The following is a 20,140-nucleotide window of genomic DNA, read 5'->3' as shown; positions in this document are numbered from 1 at the left end:
GGAAACCCTTGGGACACTTTTAGGAAGCAAACACACATCTTTCACGCTCCACATTTTGACCCAGGAGAGTAGGCGCATGCACACATGCACATACTGAATGCTGCATGTTCTCAAAATATCACATAGCAAAGAGGAAGCAGTTTCTGCAGAAGGTTTTTAGAGATATGAGACGTTTCGCTGCGGCATGTACAATCTTAGCTGGGTTTTTTTAAGCCTCAGGAGCTTAAACGGGTCGCAGCGTGCAAAACTCACACCAAGATGACCGACTGTTTAAAACAAAACGAGTGTAAAAACTCTGAATTGCTTCAAACTGGGAGATTATGTCACCAGAATGCAAAAACACCAACAATAATAAGAAACTAATGTTCTCTTTGAGACCTTATCAGCCGTACGTATCATATATTCATTTAAAAATGTATTTCTTTTAGTTTTGCAACCACAGCATTACAGTGAGGTGGATAACATTTTCAAAGTTTTATTAAGTTTAATTCATTTCTAGTTTTGGTACAAAGTATTAAACATTACAATAATATATTATTAATTTGTGGTGCCAATTTGCAAAATGTTTTTAGGTAAATGTAACCTTCTCAGAATTTAAAGATGAGAAACTTTAATTGTTTTGTGCAACAAGTGCTTTCTTTTTTTTAATGAAAATTATCACTTGTAGCTGGATAAAATTTAAATAACAAGTTTTTGTGAAGGTTTTTATTAACATTTTGAGGCATAATTTATGTAGTCAGTAACCTGTAAATGTAGAATGTCTGTAGGAGGAGGGAAAAATCTTAAAAGAAAAGATTTACATTTACTAATCCATCTCTAAACCTCACTTCTTCTTATAAAAGCAGAATAAGATCTGGGGAGTTTGTAAAACAATTATTTGGGTTAGCACATTTACAGATAGTGGTTTAACTGTAACAAACTGTGGAAAAGTTGAACAGGTAAAACGATTGGGAGGGAAAAAAACTTTATTTATTTCTGTATATTTGTTTTAAATCCAGACTCCCTTTGAAAGCTCCATGTAAACGGATCTGCATACAGAAAGCTGAACATTACCGAGGTACTTCCCAGAATGCAAAGGCGTGGCGGCCAGCTAACCAGCTCAAACTTGCACAGCGGCTGTGGGCGTGGCTGCGGCGTGACGTCACCGCCCCGCTCTCTGAGCCCCAGTCAAGTCATGCCCGCTTCATCACATCGCGTCGCGCCTCACCCCTACCAGCGGCTCGCCTTCAGAGCAGCGCGATCCCAGAGGAACCAAACTACACCTGGATGTTTAGGAGCTGAACTTGGTTTGTTTGAATTAGAGGATGGCAGAAACGCGCTGGAGGGATTCACTTTGACGGCAGGTGAGAACTTTATCATCCAGGTGTTTTTGGTCGCTGGGGGGTCCACGCGGATCTGACAGTAAGGGACACGCGCTGGGGTTTTTTTCGCTCCGTGTAAATATTTCCGCGATGTAAATAAAAACGCTAGACAATGCTTTACAACCCGCTTTGGCACAATGTAGAAAAATGAAATTAAAACTCCAGGTTTTAAACAAAATTCTTCTTGTCCAAACATTATTATTATTATTATTACTATTAAGCCTTATTTTCTTTCTCTATATACATTTTAATCTCGGAGTATGTTCAAAAGCTGTCATTTGTAGATTTGACGCAGCCAACAGCTGGACACATCTGTTGGAGATGCGGTTTGTGGCTAAAAGTTGGAGGCAATTCTTCCTCTTCATATTGATTCAGTGAGATCTGATGCCCCCGTTCTTCAGCAGGAAAAGAGAAAGCGAGTCAGATAAATGGTTGCAGGGCCACATAATCATGCAAGTTTCAAAGAACTGTGAGCTTGGAAGAAAAGCTCACAAACCTAATTTGGTATTTAAATCCCATTTTTACCTTTACTTTTACTTCCACTTCACTTTATGTGATTAAATTGTTTTCAGTTCTTTTGTGTCCAGCGCCTATGAAAAATGAGAGTTTCCAGCTTCTTGTTTTAGCAAAAAATTAAAATATGCATTTCTGACAAAATTCCCATGAAGTTTGTCGCTATAAAATCTGGAAAGGTTGACTGAGTTTGAATCCCTCCTTGAAGCGACGTAATTTGAGCATGGCAGCACCTGCAGGAATTTACAGGTCTAATGTTCGAGCAAGAATTGTTTCAGAAACAAGACGCTTGAATATCTGAGCATACGTGCATTTCATGCATTTCTCAGGAAATGGGATGACAGTTTACAGTTCAGCTTGTCAGCAGATGGCTGTTAAATCATAAGATGAGGAACTAATCCTGGTTTCACAACTCTACAACTGGAGCAGTACTGAATGTTGTAAAATATGCAACGCATTCCTTCTTTAATTACAGATGTACTAACTTAACGTATGCTCCGTACAATGCAAGTTATTCTACACAAAGTGTTGAAACATCAAATTAGAGCGGTGCAGTGAGTCGGTTGTTGACGTCGAGTCCAAACAGTCTTAAACTCAGAGAAAAAAGTAAACATTATTTACATATGAGACTTTTAGGTTCTTTGTTTGATGGCGGTAGATAAGCATATAAAAGCAGGTTTTACAACCCTGGAGCAAAGTTATCTGATGTTCGAGCAGAATCAGAGGATCTGCTTTCCGTAAAACGGTTCTGCAACCTGCAGGAAGTTAAAATGGGTTAAATATATGAAGGTAATTTTGAGAATAATTTTCCCAGCATAATAATAATGAGGTTACAATGATTTTTTTTTTGTTTTATTCCATATTAGGCTTAAACATATCTCCTCTTTTACATAAACATGGCAGGTTTAATTCAAGAAAAAGTTTTTGTCGATGTTCTAAAAACGTGTTTTATTAATTCAGTCAAAACAAGTGTATCAGTAGTCTTGTAGATTTTGAGACTTTCCACTAATTTCATTTTGTTGGAGTGAGAAAAAAACTTTAGATTGTAAAAATTGTAGACTCCTTTACTAGGAAATGAAATGTAACAGCAGCCGCGCTGATAACGTGATTGGTTTTACTGAATTGAACTCTTTTTAATCAAACTTCAAATAACCTTACAGGAAACATCTTGGTCTGCACAATGTTCTTCCAAGTGGTCAGAATTTCATGAAATCTCATTTAAAATAATCGTGACTAATATTTGACTATTGACTATTTTGACTGGACTATTTTTCCTATGCCAAAAGAAAAAAGAAACGCATGTTGGACATGTCAGGAAAAAAAATGGAGGCCAGAGGACTTTTTATACCAATACATTTGTACCACAATTTGGATATTTTGTTGCTTTGATAACTGATGATTTAAGGTCATTCTTAGTTTTTGCTTTTTTTTAATAAAATGTATAATTTTGATTTTATGACTACTGTTCTCCATAATTCATTAAAGTATCTAACTACAAAGAGGAATGAAATGATATACAATGTTTTGGTATGTTAGTACAAGATTTTTAGGAAGAGATGAAATTGCAACAGAATATTAACTACCTGCTGGATTAGCTAATGAATTGTTTAATTGTTGCTGCGCTCAATCTCTAAAACACTTTTCTGTTTGTTTTAACAGGATGGCTCCAGACAACTACTTAAAGATCCATTTTTAAGCTTCTGCTGAAATTGCAGGAACAGTTTTTCATTAAAGGAAAGAAGAAAGGCTTCTGCCATGTCAGAAAACAAATATACCATATGCCACTCCGAAGATGATATAAAGCATAATGAATCCCCAAAGATCAGCGCCATCATGTTTGGCTTAGGAGTCTTTGGGAACGTTGCTGCCTTGGTGATCCTGGAAATCCATCGGCGAAGGGACTCGAGGGCTAATGACAGGCGGCACAGAGGATTGTTCCACATCTTCATCAATTTTCTGGTGTTCACAGACCTGGCTGGAACCTGCCTGACCAGCCCCGTAGTTCAGATTGCCTATGCATGGAACAAGACCTTGGTTGGGATGGCTCCTATGTGCAGCAATACTAGCAGTGCTGTTGACAGCTGCACTATCGGTTCTAGTAGCAGCTGCACTAGCAGTGTGTGTAAGTACTTTGGCAGCAGCATGACCTTCTTTAGCTTGGCCACCATATCGCTCCTCTTCATTACAGCACTGGACAAATGCTTTGCAATAGGACACCCCTACCTGTACAACCGGGTTGTCACCAAGAAATGGGCTTACATCACAATCTCTGTTATGTTTCTTGTATGTTTCCTATTCTGTTTGCTTCCCTTTGTGGAATTTGGTACATATGTGCAATACTGCCCTGGCACATGGTGCTTCATTGACATGAACCCCTGTGACATTAAGCACCGGGTCTATGCTAACTTATATGCCACAATTATGCTGGTGTTGGTGCTGTCGACTGTGGCCTGCAACGGTTTCGTGGGGTACCAGCTGTTCCGGATGTACCGCCGTCGCAATAGGCAAGGCTCAATGATGAAGAGCATGAGATCCAGCAGCGAGCGCAAGGTGTTTGTGGCTCATGAGGTGGAGCACCTTATCCCACTGGTCTTCATGACTATCATCTTCATCATCTGCACATTGCCCATGGTGGTAAGATGACACATCTTGATGTTATCACTTAAAACATCAATCCTAGCAGTAAATGTCGATGTGTAGTTTTCTCAAGGTATTATAAAAATGCTTAGTTTTGGGCTCAGAAGATAATTGTGGTGCCAAGATAGGTGATTTGTGTCTTCCACCCAATGATAATTATTAAGCATCACTATGCAATAAACTAGTAAATCATAGTACTTCAACAAAGTTTCTGGCAGCTATGATTAGAAATGTACCAATCAGAAATTGACGGAGTTCTGACCTAGTTTCAGTCTACTACTAATAACTATAGCTATTGGTGACAGAGTGGACTTTTGAAAGTCTTTAGTCTTTATGAGCAATTGATAGAGTTGTTAAGGTAATTTCCTGGAAACTGTAGACCAGAGGTTGGAAACTCAAGAGGCGAAGTCCTGCAGGTTTTAGATGCATCTCTGCTCCAACAACTGATTCATATCATTGGATCACTTTACCTTTGCTCTTCTGTTTCCAAAATGCTGCCAAAATGTACAAATCTAACATTTTCCACACTGGTCACAGATCTGAAGCTCAAGACAGACGAGATGAGTCTTAAACAGAACAACTTAGATGTAATGTGTAATATATTGAGCTTGGAACTTGAAAAGGTCAGTTGCAAAACTGCAAAAAAAATTCATGAGTATAAAATGACGTGACAAAGTCTATTTCTCTACTGAGAGCCTGACATGCATCTGAAGAAACTGCTTTCCTGTTAAATAGCTTCAGACACATTTTGTGCTTCCACTAACTTCATTTTAAACTCCTGATGGATAGAAAAATAGGCTAACCTTGAATATACTTCCCTCAGGAACACCGTCTACACTGAAGAGTGTTGTCAACGTAACCTAAGGAATCATGTGCGCATTAAAATTAGAATATATTGAATTTTTAGCTTTCTAAAAACTAATAACTAGCCTTTATGCAACATTTGTAAACTAAGATTGAGCGCAATCTTACTTTACACTCACCTTTTGCTTTTGCTGCAAATTGAGAATGGATTATGTAGCTTATTAATGTTAGAGATGCTGACTGACATAAAAAACCAAACCTTAGAATCATTTTGTGAGGTCATAAACTAGGTATTTCTCCCAAATTAATATCAGAACACATTTTGTCATCATATGATAGTGACAAAAATATACCATCAGCGCAGAATGAGAACTATAATTGAAGAAAATGGAAAATATTTATGATAGTGACTACCATTATCTGCTTCATTAGGTGTCAAAGGTTAAGTTAAAATGTCAGAAAAAGTCACAAACTCTCAAATAGACAGAACTATTTTCATTTTCTCATTTTGAGGTAAGCAAAAAACCTTTGACATTTACCACTGTATGTCTTCTCGTATATCTGATCTGATCAATATCAGCTAAAAAGTGAAAGACTAAAAACACTTGCTCTGTGGTTTGGTGTTTTGTCGGTCAAGATCTCAACAGAAGCAGATGCAGTTTATCGCTTCATTCTGGTACAGGTTTAATATCTGCTTTATTGCATTTCTATTTAATATCGGCCAGAAACAATGGAACATTGATGGTGCTGATGCCAAAAGTTAAAATACTAGATTGATACATCTAGCTCCCATAACAAAATACATTTATGTCATGTGAGATTTTTATATTTAATGCCTAAATAAAACATCTAAATACATCACACATTTTAAAGATGAAAACCATCAATAACCCATTTGAAATAGGAATAAACAAAAAACACAAAGCAAACTTTGTTCTAAAGGAAAACCTTCTTTGCTACCAGCAGGCGGCAGATACAGCAGCTGATTATAATTGAAGTTTAGGGGAGTCAGGATGTGATCAGTAATATCATCAGGAAGCTGTTTGGATGGGAACTGTAATGAGACGCTAAGGGTATCTGGCTTTGAAATTGGAATCATAAATTTCACTAATATCACATCTGTGATGTGTCTGATAACAACCTAGAAGGGCTTAGCTAAATAACACTGGGTCAACCTAAAAGAAACCAGGTTTGTTTAGTTTGGCTAGCTGACAGAAATGTGATGATGGAGCTTTAATTTACCTGGTGTCATTTTCTCAGTAAAGGATTAGCTGTTTACTGCTATGTGGCGGCAGTAAGAAGTTTGCATGCTTTCATCATGGGCCTGGATGTCATTTTTTGGGCGTTTAATTATAAATATGACATTTTCTATTTTTTAGTGGCATTAGGAGACATTTTTGGTGGTTTTTAAATATAAGAATATCAGAAAATAATAATAAATCATCTGAATTAAGCATACAGGCTCTTCAATGTTTGGTTAAATAGCCCTGAGCATGTGTTAGAGGTTTTACACCATTTAATTGTGGCTCAATATTTCATCACTTTTATTGGTAAAATTGATAAGAGTCCATTTATTTTGGAATTTTAAGCCAAGTCAAACATGTTTTCTAAATAATGAGGTCAGGCTTATTTGTGAAACTTAATGTCAGAGTGCCTTGTTGGAACAAGAAATTTCAATTTCTTAATTGAATTAATCTAGATTGTTTCAACATGAAGTTGAAGAAAATTTAAGCTTAGTTCAGAAAGTTGAGCAAAACCAGTGTGATTTTTGGATTCAGCACATCAAAATGAGCCTAAAACAGCTGAAAAACCCCCAGACAATCTTTTGCTGTTGACCAGTGTTATAATTCACCTCCGATCAAACAGCTGGTTCTCTGAAAACTCTAGTTGTACAACATTCATGGTGATAATGAGTGTATGTAAAAGTCTGAGCTGTCCTGTACACCGACAGCCAGTTTGATTAAACAGATATAATGAATATCTGAAACAAGCTTATGATTAGCAGATGCCAGAGCTGACTCTGCGCTTTCCCTAGACTACCTCTAATGGTTTTGGCACAGACAGAGGGGATTCTGGGTGCTGCAATCAATGAGTACCCATAAATGACTCATCACCCAGCCATTACGCTGTCTCAGTGCGACTCCTGAGTAATCTGTATGGAACCACATTGGTTTTTAAGTGACACTTCTGACATGACATGCAAAATCGATAAGGTTTTCCATGCAGCGTTAGATGCTGTGCACTTAAGTGTGGACAACTGTAATGGACCAAAGTGCCATCTTGTGCATTGTTGTCTCAGCTGTTGCTGGAAACCATCGTCTCTGCAGCAAAAGCTAAATTCTGCTTCGAGCTTGGTTTTTTAAATAGTGTTGTTAATATTCCACAGACAGACCACAGTAAGGCTGAACCAACTGTTCAAGCTGTGTTCTTGAAGACTCTTGCAACAAACACAGTTAAAGTAATTTATTTGATCAAGCAAACATTTTACTAACTTAACACTTTGGTATGCAACACTGAAGCATTGTGACAGTTTTAATGTACTTAAAAAATTATCTTTACTATAGAGTAAGTGGAAAAGTCTTCAAACTGACTCATTGTATAACCTCAAACTACAATGTATTTTATTTACTTATTATATTACCACAAAGTGGCACATAAATACAAAGGAAAATGATGTGTTCTTTTTTCCAAATATAGTTTTATAAATAATCCAAAAGTGAGGCATTTATGTAATGACAACAAGTGAAAGCCATTAGAAGTCCTGTTTAAAGTTTATCACAAGTAATAGAAAACATGCTCAAGAATAGAATAGATTATTGATCCCCAATGGGAAATTGTGTATTTGCTGACAAGCTACTCAAACCAAGGTGTAAATATTAGTAAATACAGATATAAATCTATAAATGAGTCCAGAGAGATCTTAGATTAAAGAGTTTGGTATTGTACAATCTGATGCATACAGGTAGGAATGAAGACGTCTTGGATGAATCTGTTTAACAAACATTACATAGATGATACAAATATTAGTGCTGCTATTTAAATTGCCTTCCAGCTCACAAGGGTAACACCCATGTAGGCAAATAGCACACTGGGATCGGCTTTCGTCGCCTTCTCATCACGAGGCAAAATAAAACATAATCTGGGTAACAGAGGAGAAACAAGGACAGCCAGGTAAAGGCAGCAGGGCAGAGTCTAGGATACTAAATTATATCAGATTCTCTGCAGTTCAGGATGAACATGAGTAAGGATTTGTTGCAAAGATAAATATCTAGACAGCTGGGCATTTTGGCAGCTGCAGCTCCAGCTCCAGATGCTTTCCAGTCTGCAGAGGTCATGACCTGCAAAGACTGGTCCAAAGAAAGAAAGAAACAAGAGACAGGACCACAGGGGGACAAGGCTTGGCCAGATTAGCTTGAGGAGATAATCTGGCCAATGATAGCTGATCCGATTGCAGAGCGGGTTCAGATAAACTCCCATAAGATTTCAATAGAAATACAGTATGTTGTAACAGAGAGTGAGTCTCCGTTGGTCTGATTAACCTCTGACCTTTCTAGCAAGATCCAAACACAGACTCAAGCTTGACAGACGGCTAGCTCAGAAAAAAGTAAACCTTAATAAAATAAAACCGATTTCAGCTGAGAGATTATATAAATTTTCTGAAGCTATAGATAACCTGAGTTTGAGTTTAATAATAAGAAACTCAGGTCACAAGTGGGCCCAGAAGAAAGAGGATAAATAAACAAAAAGCTTCAAGTGACGAGGTTCATTAAAGCGGAATAGACTGGACTTTGGCAAGGCCTTTGGCAAACAGCAGATATTCCCATCGCCCCGTGTTTCACTATTTACACACTGATGATTACAAGTTTATACACAGGAGAGCCTTCACGTCTGGCTTATTTCCTGTCTATTATCACGTCTCGTCATGTAATGGTAGTTTCAAGTCATCAGTATAAATCTGATCATATGTTCAAAACCGTTCCAGTAACGTGTTTACATTGGTTTCCAAACAGCAGGATGAACAGTAGGAAACCTTCACCAATATTGAGTTCTAGAAGGCTAGTTCAAAACAGTCCAATGCTTTGCTCTTAGCCATTTTGGGGTATTTTTAGCTGTGCTTTGGGTCATCGGGTCCTGTTGGAAGACCCATAGGCTGCAGTGATAGTCTTGGGATCTCATCATGCCTTGCACAGATTCAAGACACCCCGTGCCAGATGACGTAAAGCAGCCTCAGGATATAACCAGGCCTCCTCCATGTTTCACAGCAGGGACAGCGTTCTTTTCTTGATATGCTTCGTTTTTGCATCCATCCATTACTTTTGTCCAGGCCTGGTTGGTTAGTTACGTTTTTTAATGATTCTGTTGGACCATAATTCAGAAGCAATATCTGGTTAATTTTAAGTATTTTTTAATTTATTTTCAACTTATTTTCAGTTTCAAGTTATTTCAATGACCATTGTAGCCTTTTTGTTTATTAACAGACGGTTACCAACAACTTAGTCCACGTGTGTATGCCATATATTTTAGATTTTATTAGGTAAACTCATACTTGCTTAACTACCTACTTTCTAGAACTACATATTGTATTGAATGTAAATATTCATTGGATTTATTCAAATGTCAATGTGAGTAATATTTGAATTTGCAAAGAACTGCTTCGATGTTTGAATTGATAGATTATTGTATTTCGAGGACTATGCATCTAAACTCTGTCCTTACCAAACAGATTTGGTCAGCTGGATGGACTTTCACTGTCCTTGATTCCCAAATATGAAACTTCAGCTCAAAGAAATGTTGTTTTGGGTTAATTGAACCTGTTTTCATGACGCAATCCTAATATTGTGTAGCCCAAATAAGTTTTTGGTGAAAGGTTGACAAAATGTGAACAGGTTCAAGGAGGAGACTTATTGAAAAATTGTTGTAGATATCTGGTTTTAACACACATTCTGAATACAAGTTCTGCATTTTTCAAGCTTTAAAGTTGACAGACTTCAGTCATGATAAGTGTTTCATAGCTGCCCAAGGGCGCACATTTAAACCTACTACAGCAGATGAATAATTTACTAAGAGCCTTATATAAATACTCATGGGGGCTTAAGAAAGTGACACCACAGTCTACACACTGACTAGACTCCTGGATTATATTACATTTTTCTTCCAATATGAAGCTGCAGCATGATGATGGGTGTAAATGTGAAGAGCCTGCAGTCATATTTTATTGCATTAATGATTAAAAATGCCGAATAGCAGCGTTCCAGACAGAAAAAGAAAGAGACTCGCTCATGGAGAGGTGGAGAATGCATTAGTATTGCTTTATCAGGACCAGTCCTTCAGTTAGAGCTCAAACTGAAGATGGTGTTCTGTGATCAGCCTCTTCCCATTAAAGTCTTTATTACGCTTCCTGTTGCTGCTCAAAGAGGAAAATAGTCTCGCAGTGTGAAGCAGATTGCATGGCTCAGCCTGGATAAAAACAAACAAAAAAACTGTTTTTGTTTCTCACACATGTTTTGGACTGACAGTAATCAGAGAAATGATACCATGTGGCAATAAAACTGGTCCGAAGACAGACAAAACAAAAGCATATGGACATTCTTGTTTTTATAACAGTTTCTGAAATTTACGCAGTATTACAGCGGCTTGTAAACTCTCAAGGTAGTGGAACCCTTTTTTTACGTTCCACATTAACAGCTGTTGATGTGCCGCTGTGCAAGACTTAATAGGCATGTTAAGCTGAGGAAAATGCAGCAGTTCAACAGCAGCAAATAGCCAAGCTATTAGCTGCATTTTTGTGCATCATTACTCCACAAAATAGATTAAAAAATGCAGTGGAAAGCCAAAGATAAAAGCAAAAGGACAGAGAAAATGACAGTAAACAGAGGAAAAGGAGAAAATGATAAATGGAGAGAATATACTCACTCCACAAAAGCTGCTTTTATAACTCTATATTGTTCCTTTCTGACGCCCCTGAGAGGGACGGTAGTGGCATTTTCTAAACCTGTGAACTAGTCACAGCTTCCATGGATTGTATAAAAAGCCGGTTCCCAACCTTGGGGCCATTGCTCCAGGGAATTTACCGCTTCTCATTTGGGCTGTCAAAGCTGCTGATTTATTCCACCCAACAGGGGGAAAAAACAGAGAAACCTGCTGCTCAATCTTCACACCAGGAACACCAATCAAATGGTTTCCTGTAAAAAGGCGTCTTACTTTAAAAAGGTCAAATACGTCCTACTATTCTCAATCATGGAGAACAGGAATGTAAAAGGAAAACCAACATTTTGGAGTTAGTGAGGGAAAAAAAAATCCATTTAATTTTAGTTTTGAAGGAAAACATTAAAATGCAATGAAATACATAAATGGTAGAATTACAATCTGTGGATGTTGCAACATTTACTGTTTGACTTTTATCAGCATTTACTTTAAGCACATGCCAGCTCAATCAGTCGGCTAGAAGTTGAGATTGAAGATTAATAGATTATATGTATTTGTTTTAAAAGCATAAACTTGACTTGTTTTGATCATTTAAGAGGAAACCAAATGTATTCTTACAAACCTCTACAGCACGAGTCAAACTGGAGGCCTGGGGGCAAAATGTGACCCGCTGAAGCTTTTTATGTGGCCCTCTAGACTCCAAATTATATCCATGAGTTGTAGTTTTTCACAAATCTGCAAAATTCACACAAAATCAACAGATCCCCACATTTGTTTTCTGATTTTTGCTGCAAATTTTTCTCAAAATTGGCCAAAAACATTGGGTATAACTAAGTAACTGCTGCCTCAGCCTTTCTTGATGTGAAGTTATAGTCTGTGATCGATACATCGAGTAATAAAAAGTCACATTTAGTGTCATAGATTTGCACAAATATTGTAAAAGAATTACAAAATTTAATCTAATCATCTTCTAAATTTAAGAAACAAAAATCTTTCAACAAGCACTTCTCCACTAATCCTCTGAAAGTGAAGTTTGTTGTCTGCTAAACCAAAGATAATGTGAAAAATAGCAGTAGAGAAAAGCTAGCAATCTTTGTTTTATAGCATCTAATTATTTCATTAAACGTGTATCTTGTGTGTAAACCGAGTTGGTGGACATCAGCAGAGGAATGTCAATTTGCTTCTGGCTCAGCATTAAACATCCGGCACTTATAAAGCCACAAAACACACAAATGAGAGCTATCTGTTAGTCATTGGCTTGAAATGAACTTTAATATCTTGAACTGAGAACATACTGTGTGCTCTGTAAACATCCTGTCGCCACCTTACTGTCTGCTTTACTGAGATAAAATCAGAAGGCTTTTGTTAATGTCATTGCAACAACGTATGACAAAAATGTTCTTTATGTGGTTATTTTGTTGACAAGAAAGCTGAGAAGAGAATCTAATCCCTTTATCTTCCTGCACATTTGCAGAAAATATTTCCTATAATATAAGAAAACAAAACAAAACAGGTGGCTGCAGTAGTAAAAACACTTTTCTGCTTGGAAAGGCAAAAGCAGTTTTGATTCCTTAAATTATTAATGGGACATGTTGATCATCACGTTTTCAAACCACCAACAGAATAGTGGAACTAAAACAACCAGTGATTGCCAAAGTAGTCTTTATTTGTTGTGCAATAAAAACCAGATTTCAGAAAATTAGCATGATTCCCTGCATTAAATTATTTTACAAACAATGAATACAAATTAAATTTTGGGGGGATTTTATTTGTAAATAATAAACAAAGAATTGAAAACCATTCGCTTTACATTTTGTCACATTATATCCGTCTAAAATACAGCTCTGGAAAAAATATAGAGTCCACTGCACTGAACCCCACTGAAAACCTCCTGGTTTTTCCACCAAATCTTGATTCCTAAACTCTTCCTGAGTTAAAACATTAGTATTGTTGTTTTTAAATGAATATGAACTTGTTTTATTTGCATTATTTGAGGTCTGAGAGCACTGCAGGCTTTTTGTTATTTTTCTAAAAACAAATGTTTGAGACATTTTGTCAGTAGTTCATAGAATAAAAGAACAATGTTCATTTTTACTCAAACATACACCTATAAAAATTTAAATCAGAGACACTGATTATTTTAAGTGAGCTCTTAGTTTTTCTATAACTGTACATTAAATTTGTGGTTGTTTAACAAAATGTGAAAAAGAGAGAACTGTCACGTAGTGAACTGTGGTTGTCAGTCACAATGAAGCGTTTGGTCAGTACTACGAACAGAAACAAGGAATATCCAGTTTCTCAGTACAAAGAGGTTTCCACAAAAATAGAATATGGAAACAGCATGGGGGAAATGAGTCGTTACGGTCATAAAGCTGATTTAACACAAACTTCTCCATTAATCTCACAGATCCGAATGTTCTACAACTCTATCAGAACTGAGGAGAACCATGAAAATGACCTGCTGGCCCTCCGGTTCCTCTCCATCAACTCCATCATCGACCCGTGGGTCTTCATCCTGCTCTCCCCCAGCGTGTTGCACTTCTTCTGTTTGTCAGTCTGCAAGACCAGGCTGGGGAAAATCAGAGGCTCTGTGAGCGAGACGACGCTGGCAAAAGGCAACTACCACGTGGAATTGTCTCGGCCGAACATGTGGACCAGTTGTCCTCCCATGGAGGAAAACATTTGATCACAGCAGTGCTGTTTGTGACTCCATGTTTCTATTTATTGCAAGTGTGCAAGCCTGCCTGCCTGCAGGGTACACACAAGCTGGAGAAGTTTGACGGACTGCAATCATTTTCCTGGGTGTTTCCATTTCATTATGACCGTAATAACAGCTCCACTGGGCAATTAAAGACCACTCCCACTCACTTTGTGGTTTTCTGCGTATTACCGTTGAATCCACAAAGACTTTTCTGACACTGTCATGTAAGGTTGCTTCTACTATTTACTCTCAGTGAATTAATTTACCAGTAAAAGCCAATTTGCTCAGCAGATAATCAGATGGCGCAGCTTTGTCTTTGATGGGTCGAACTAAACTGAAGACACTGAAGTGAACTAAATACAAAGATAAATATCACAGCAGACGTTCTCAGATTACAACCACAAGTTTTAGTGTCTGTGACAGACAAACTGAAAGTACAGCTTTATTGCTGCTGAGGCCACAACACGTGCTGCCACCACAATGTGCCACTTTGTGGAGGTTCAATGTTGTTTTTCAGAGCATCTTCTTCCACACATTTGCAGCAAACGTTGGCACTAAAATGCGCCATCTTCCTTTATCTTCACCTACTGTTTTTTTTTTTTTTTTGGTCAACCACATAAAATCCTAAGAAAATACCCTTTTATCTGAGGATGTAGTGCGACATTAGATCAATGATAGCAGAGAAAAACTGACAAATTGGTTTTCACATGCCAGTTGGAAAGGTCAAAGGCCAGAAAAGCTCAGAGATTTTTTGGGGTCCAAACTTTCACTCAGGGAATGAGTGAACATTTCTAAAACTTACTCTCTTGCAGTTATTTCGTTTTTACTCACATGTTTATTATGTAGCATAAATATATTTAACAAAACTGTTTTTTGTGAGTTTCCATTATGGTTTGACTTGAAAAAAAATCCTCTGTTTGAAACAGTGTTGGGGCCGCTGTGGCTCAGGCGATAGCAGGCATGTGGAAGGCGTACTTTCCTCATCCTGAAGTGTCTTGGAGCAAGTTTCTCCAAATAGGCCACCATCTTGCCTGGCAGCTCTACTGGTATTTTTGTGTGTGAGTGAATGAGAAACGCTGTAAAATGCCTTGTTGAACTGCAGTTAGTCAATTCTGTCCTAATATATTTGTGTAACTGTGTTGCGACTTGTTAAATTGCTGCAAATAACTTCAGCATTGATGCTGGAAGAAAAATCATTTCTTTTTTGGTGAGGGGTTGTGTGGAGCGTCTCATCTGCAGCATACATCGATTGTACCTCAACCTACCTCACTTTTATTTAAATAAACATCCTGACAAATGATAAAATATGCCGTCTAATTTAAAGACATCACCTATCAGTCGGTTACTTATATGTTGTGTCACTGTAAAACGGGTTTACTGATTTACTGATAATTGAAACAACAGCTTATTTGTTCCCCACAAAGCTCAAAATTATAACACAATCTTTATGTACTCTGTTTAGCCTTCCTGTTATCTACTGTGCTCTCTCCCTGTCTTGCAAAATGATCACATTTTATTCATCATTTTGAGTTTTTCACCGATTTTTATCAAGTTAAAAATCTGCCAACTCTTTCCACCTGTTAACTTCTTGGTGCATCACTGACTTTCATCATTTTCATCCACATCTTGCTTTAATTTAGGATAAGTACAAAAGTGTCATTCAAACTGCTTTAGGAATTTAAAGGAACATCTTGAAATGTTTTTAAAGTCCTCTTCAAAAGGAAATAAAGACCTTTAAAAAAAAAAAAAAAAAACTTTTAAATCCTCAAACTGACTGTAAAATTAATCTACCAAGTGGAGAAAAATCCTAAAAATGTCAGTTTTCTTTCAAAACCATGACATTTTTTTTTCCTGGCATTGACTGCAAATGTCAGGCTGTAAAGACATAGTGGAGATTATATACCCATCAATAATATTCATAATTACATAAGATTAATGTCAGGTTAAAGTGAATTCTCGTTACGATTTCTTTGTGTTTTTATGTGGTAAAATATTTATTGTTGTAGAGTCTGACAGTTAACTACTAAAAGACTTTTACTAATAATCACTGTGTCTCTTCTTCCAAAGTTTAAATAGGAGCCCGTGGTTTGGCAAAAAAAAATCCCCAACAACACATTTTTTGCGGCCGTTTCTGCCATAAATCTGTCATCAACATGAGCTGGAGTTTCTGATGTTTCCTACAGCAGAACAATTTAAATTTTAACAGCTTTAATTACATGACAGACAGTTCTTAGCAATGTGTGAAAGTAGATTCTGTGAGCATCAGGTAAATTGGCTTAGTGCTGAAAAGTGAGCTTATTGTATCTGTTACTCTATTTTTTAAATGTTCAGTGTTTGCCATCATAACCTACTGCTTCCTGTCAGCAATATGGATGGTTTTTGCTATAAAGGTCAGTGATTTTGTGAGTGTGTGTGTTTATTTAAGCTTGCAAATATCCATTTAACATGTGTGTGTGTGGACGTATGTGAGCAATTGTAATGTGAATGAACAGTGTCAAACCATAATGCTGCCTATCTGGTTGTCTGTACTCTCCAAGTACTGTAAGATGAAAAATTAATGCACTGAGCACACAAGCATGTTCGGATGAGTTTTATGGCTTGTGTAAATAAACATCTCATCTAGAAAATATTCTGTCTAACCTGCTTGGTAACCCGCAATGCACAAGAGGACACACACACATTTATCCATGTTTTCTGGCTTCTGTAATGTATCCTCAACAACTGTAGTTCCTTAACTTCCACCTAATAATGTTCAGACTTACAATTAAGCTTTGATTAACATCCCAATAAACATTGAATTAGTGGAAAGTCCCCCCAAAAATGTAGAAAAACAAGATTTAACGGAGTTTCAAGATGAGTTCCAGATGTAAAGGGAACGCTGAATTGTGTTTCAGTTTCCACTCTTTAACTTTGAAAAATGTTTCCTGATTGTGTTTGAATTCTTGTTTAGGACAATTCCTTCTTTTAATAAAAATTAAACAACCATTTGCCAGTTTTTGCTTTGTGAAGGAAAGCTTGTGGAAGTAATTTTTTACAGTGCATAAGTGAAAAAGAAACATCTGAAAAGTGTGGGGTCGAATTAAGCACCTTTACTCAAACACAAATAGAAAACAACACTACAAACTTCCTTTAAAAAATACCCTAAATTGTTTGTTTGTATTTTATTTTGAAAGGGGAGGAAGCATGGATTCTATTAGCATGTTTTCAGTGAAACTTATCCACATTATGGATTTTACATCTTTTCCTTTTCTCTATATTCAGCTTTTCCTACATTTTCTCATCTTTTGCCATAGTTCAGTTTAACAAGGTTTTCTCCAGGGTTTCAGACAATAAATGTCACCAATAAGCCAGTCTCTTAAATCCCGTCGTTTAAAGACCTTCAGTCGTTTATTTCTTTATTTATTGCAACCGCCAGTCTGGCTGTCATAAGCAGAAAGTCTCTTGGCATCAGAAACTGTAGATGGGTTTTTGTGTTACTATTCCCAAAGAAAAGAAAAACCGTACAAGTAAACAAAGCAACAAAAGAGTAGTAGAGATGTTCCTACTTTAATAATTTGAATGAACCTTAAGGGCACTAGTGAAAGCTGAGTCTTTATAACCTGTCCATTGTTTGAGGTTATGCAACAGAGACTGTGAGAATTGAATGACTCACCTTACTGCCATTATAAAACAACAATAGGTAGCCTGCATAATGGAATATTATAAATTACAGACATCCTCACAATCACTTAAGTAAACTGGTAATCATTCTAGTTTAATAGGATTATAATAGGATTCTAAATTTACATTTAAAGGGGCAGTATCATGTATTTTCAAACACATAGTGTCATTTTATTATTGCATAATCAGTAATTGCATAATTGTTATAAAAATGTTATATATTTCAAACTCGACTTTGTAATTTAACACCTTGAAATTGGGCCTCTGTCTCTTTAAGAAACTCTGCATTCAGGACGTCATCACAACATGGCTCCTTTATTAACCCTTTAACAACATTTTTATCAACGTTTCACTGAGAAGTAGCTCCTATTATGAATTAAGCAGACGCACAGTTCTACCAGGCGTTTGCTAATTGCTGCTGGCTAGTCTGAAGGAGCTTAGGGGGATTTAGGGATGCTCTGTGAGGCAGAAGCTCGCAAGCTTAGAAACTGTGGCAAAATATTACATTTTGCTTCCTGTTCTGGTTCTTCAGACTGGAGCAGCTCATCTGTAGTTTCCTGTTAGAGTAAATAAAATCACAACAACAACAGTTTAATTTTAGTTTAAGATGCTTAAACTAAAATTTAATTCAGCTGAATTTCAGTTGAATTCTGCTTTTATAGCAGATAGAGTATCACTGAAAGGACCTCAGAAAACAAATCTCTCTTTCTTTTAAGGCCTTAGCATTGTGGTTTCTGTTTCCTTTGTTCGCTGAATCATGACCTACATTCAGTTTCCAGTAATAGTAGCACAAAGACATCTTCACACCTACATATAGTCATGCAATACATGAGTATACTTATTCTCTGTGAACTGGACCGCAGACATATACTGTATTTACTAAAGTATTCTCCACATTTTTCAACTACAAGCTTCTGAGAATTTTATTGGGATTTCTTCTTCATAAATTAACACAAAGTAGCAGAAAATTATAAAGTGAAAGGAAAATGATTCATGGTATTCAAAACTTTAAATATGCAATAATCATTAGGAATATGTGAAACATTTCCCTTCATTTTTCTGGTTGTGTTTTAGGATTACAGATTGACCTTGTCACTATTGGTAAACATATTGCAGAATGTAACAGGTTAATAGATGGAAATAAATGTTTTTAATACATTTATAGCTGAAATGTTGATATTGGTTAAATTTTATGAGCACAAATGTAATTTCCCCCCACATGTAATTTACTTTATCTGCTTTCTAACAATTACAATGTCCCATTGATAAATATTTAGCATCTTAAATGACAGACCAGACATTTGGAACGGAGAAGCCTAACTCAGTTTATCTACATTATTGATTAGATGATCAATTAACCCTGTCAGGTTAATTAGATAATGAAGTTTTGATTAGGTCAGAGGAAGGGAAGCAGGATGAAAGGACCTCACGTGAAAATATTCATCCACTATAATACATTTGAGAAGGTTTTTCCATGTATTGAGTCATACCAGCAGATATCTTGACGCCAGCTTTGTAGTGAACCAAAACCCAAGCAGAGACAGAGCTGGGAGTGAACGTAATCTAACAGAATCACAGGGTGATTGGCAGTAAATGGCACACAAATGAGCGGGAAATGACGGCAATTAAAACGAAATCTGATGTGCAACCTTTCCACAGCCGAGAATAAGGAGAAGGAAAATTACGTTTTCCCTCAAATGTAGAGTCACCAATGACTGATTTAGATTGTAGTTTATTAGGTTCAGTGGAAAAAAGATGTTTATATCCACTGTATAAAAATATATTTATTCCCCTCACTGTCCTGTTTTAGTACAAATGTATTTCTTTAAATCATGAACATTACAGTGGAATTAGTTGGGTGTTTTTCTACAGTTGAGGTTTGATGCAAATTATTTCATAACCTGGTAAAGACCTGATCATTTTAGTATGTTCTGGTATGAAAACTTGAACCAAAAAGAGTGTACTTTCTTCCTATGATTGTAAAATCATATTTTCAGATTAGAAAATGTTCTTTTTAGTCACTTAGAAAGTCCAACCTTCTCCTGTGAACATTCATACCTTGAACGTTTCGTTTTATCTGCTTCTGAAAACACTGCACTTACTGTGACAAAGTATAAGTCCCAATGTAACATTTAACTAAAAGTTGATTAACCAGTTTACAAGTTAATCCCTAAAAAAGCAATAGCTTCACATGAGGGAGCTTGTTTTTGTTTGATTTTCATTAGACGAGTCTTGTCACTTTTTCAGAGGTCTATTTAATGAGTGCAATATGAATAAGGTGATTAAAATTACAACAACAAAAAATTAGATTGAGTTGAAGTTGGAAAAGAGCAACGCTAAAATCATCTGAGTATCAAGCAAAAATGTTCTAATTTTACATATGTAAAGAGTAACTGCTGTCTTCCAGCATTAGACACAACACTAAAGCAATCTCACTCTTACCTATTAAAAATAAGTAAATACAACATGAGATGAACATCACATAATACTGTTCAGTTATTTCTGTAGTCACTTATTTAGACTATTCCACAGAGTCTAT

The 20,140-nt window shown here is 36.6% G+C and overlaps 1 protein-coding gene across 1 annotated transcript; it reads left to right on the top strand.

Annotated features, from left to right (window-relative positions):
• The first annotated feature begins 1,191 nt into the window (after positions 1-1,191).
• ptger2 (prostaglandin E receptor 2) lies at positions 1,192-16,570 on the top strand. The gene is made up of 3 exons (XM_023329460.1): positions 1,192-1,343; positions 3,534-4,508; positions 13,648-16,570. Exons 2-3 carry the CDS (start codon positions 3,630-3,632, stop codon positions 13,924-13,926), a joined length of 1,158 nt encoding a protein of 385 aa, XP_023185228.1. The 5' UTR covers positions 1,192-1,343; positions 3,534-3,629; the 3' UTR covers positions 13,927-16,570.
• The last annotated feature ends 3,570 nt before the right edge of the window (positions 16,571-20,140 follow it).

Source organism: Xiphophorus maculatus, chromosome 24 (genome assembly GCF_002775205.1).
Source record: "Xiphophorus maculatus strain JP 163 A chromosome 24, X_maculatus-5.0-male, whole genome shotgun sequence".
Lineage (NCBI taxonomy): Eukaryota > Metazoa > Chordata > Actinopteri > Cyprinodontiformes > Poeciliidae > Xiphophorus > Xiphophorus maculatus.
Note: the sequence above shows the minus strand (reverse complement) of the source record. Positions and strands in the feature narration are given on the sequence as shown.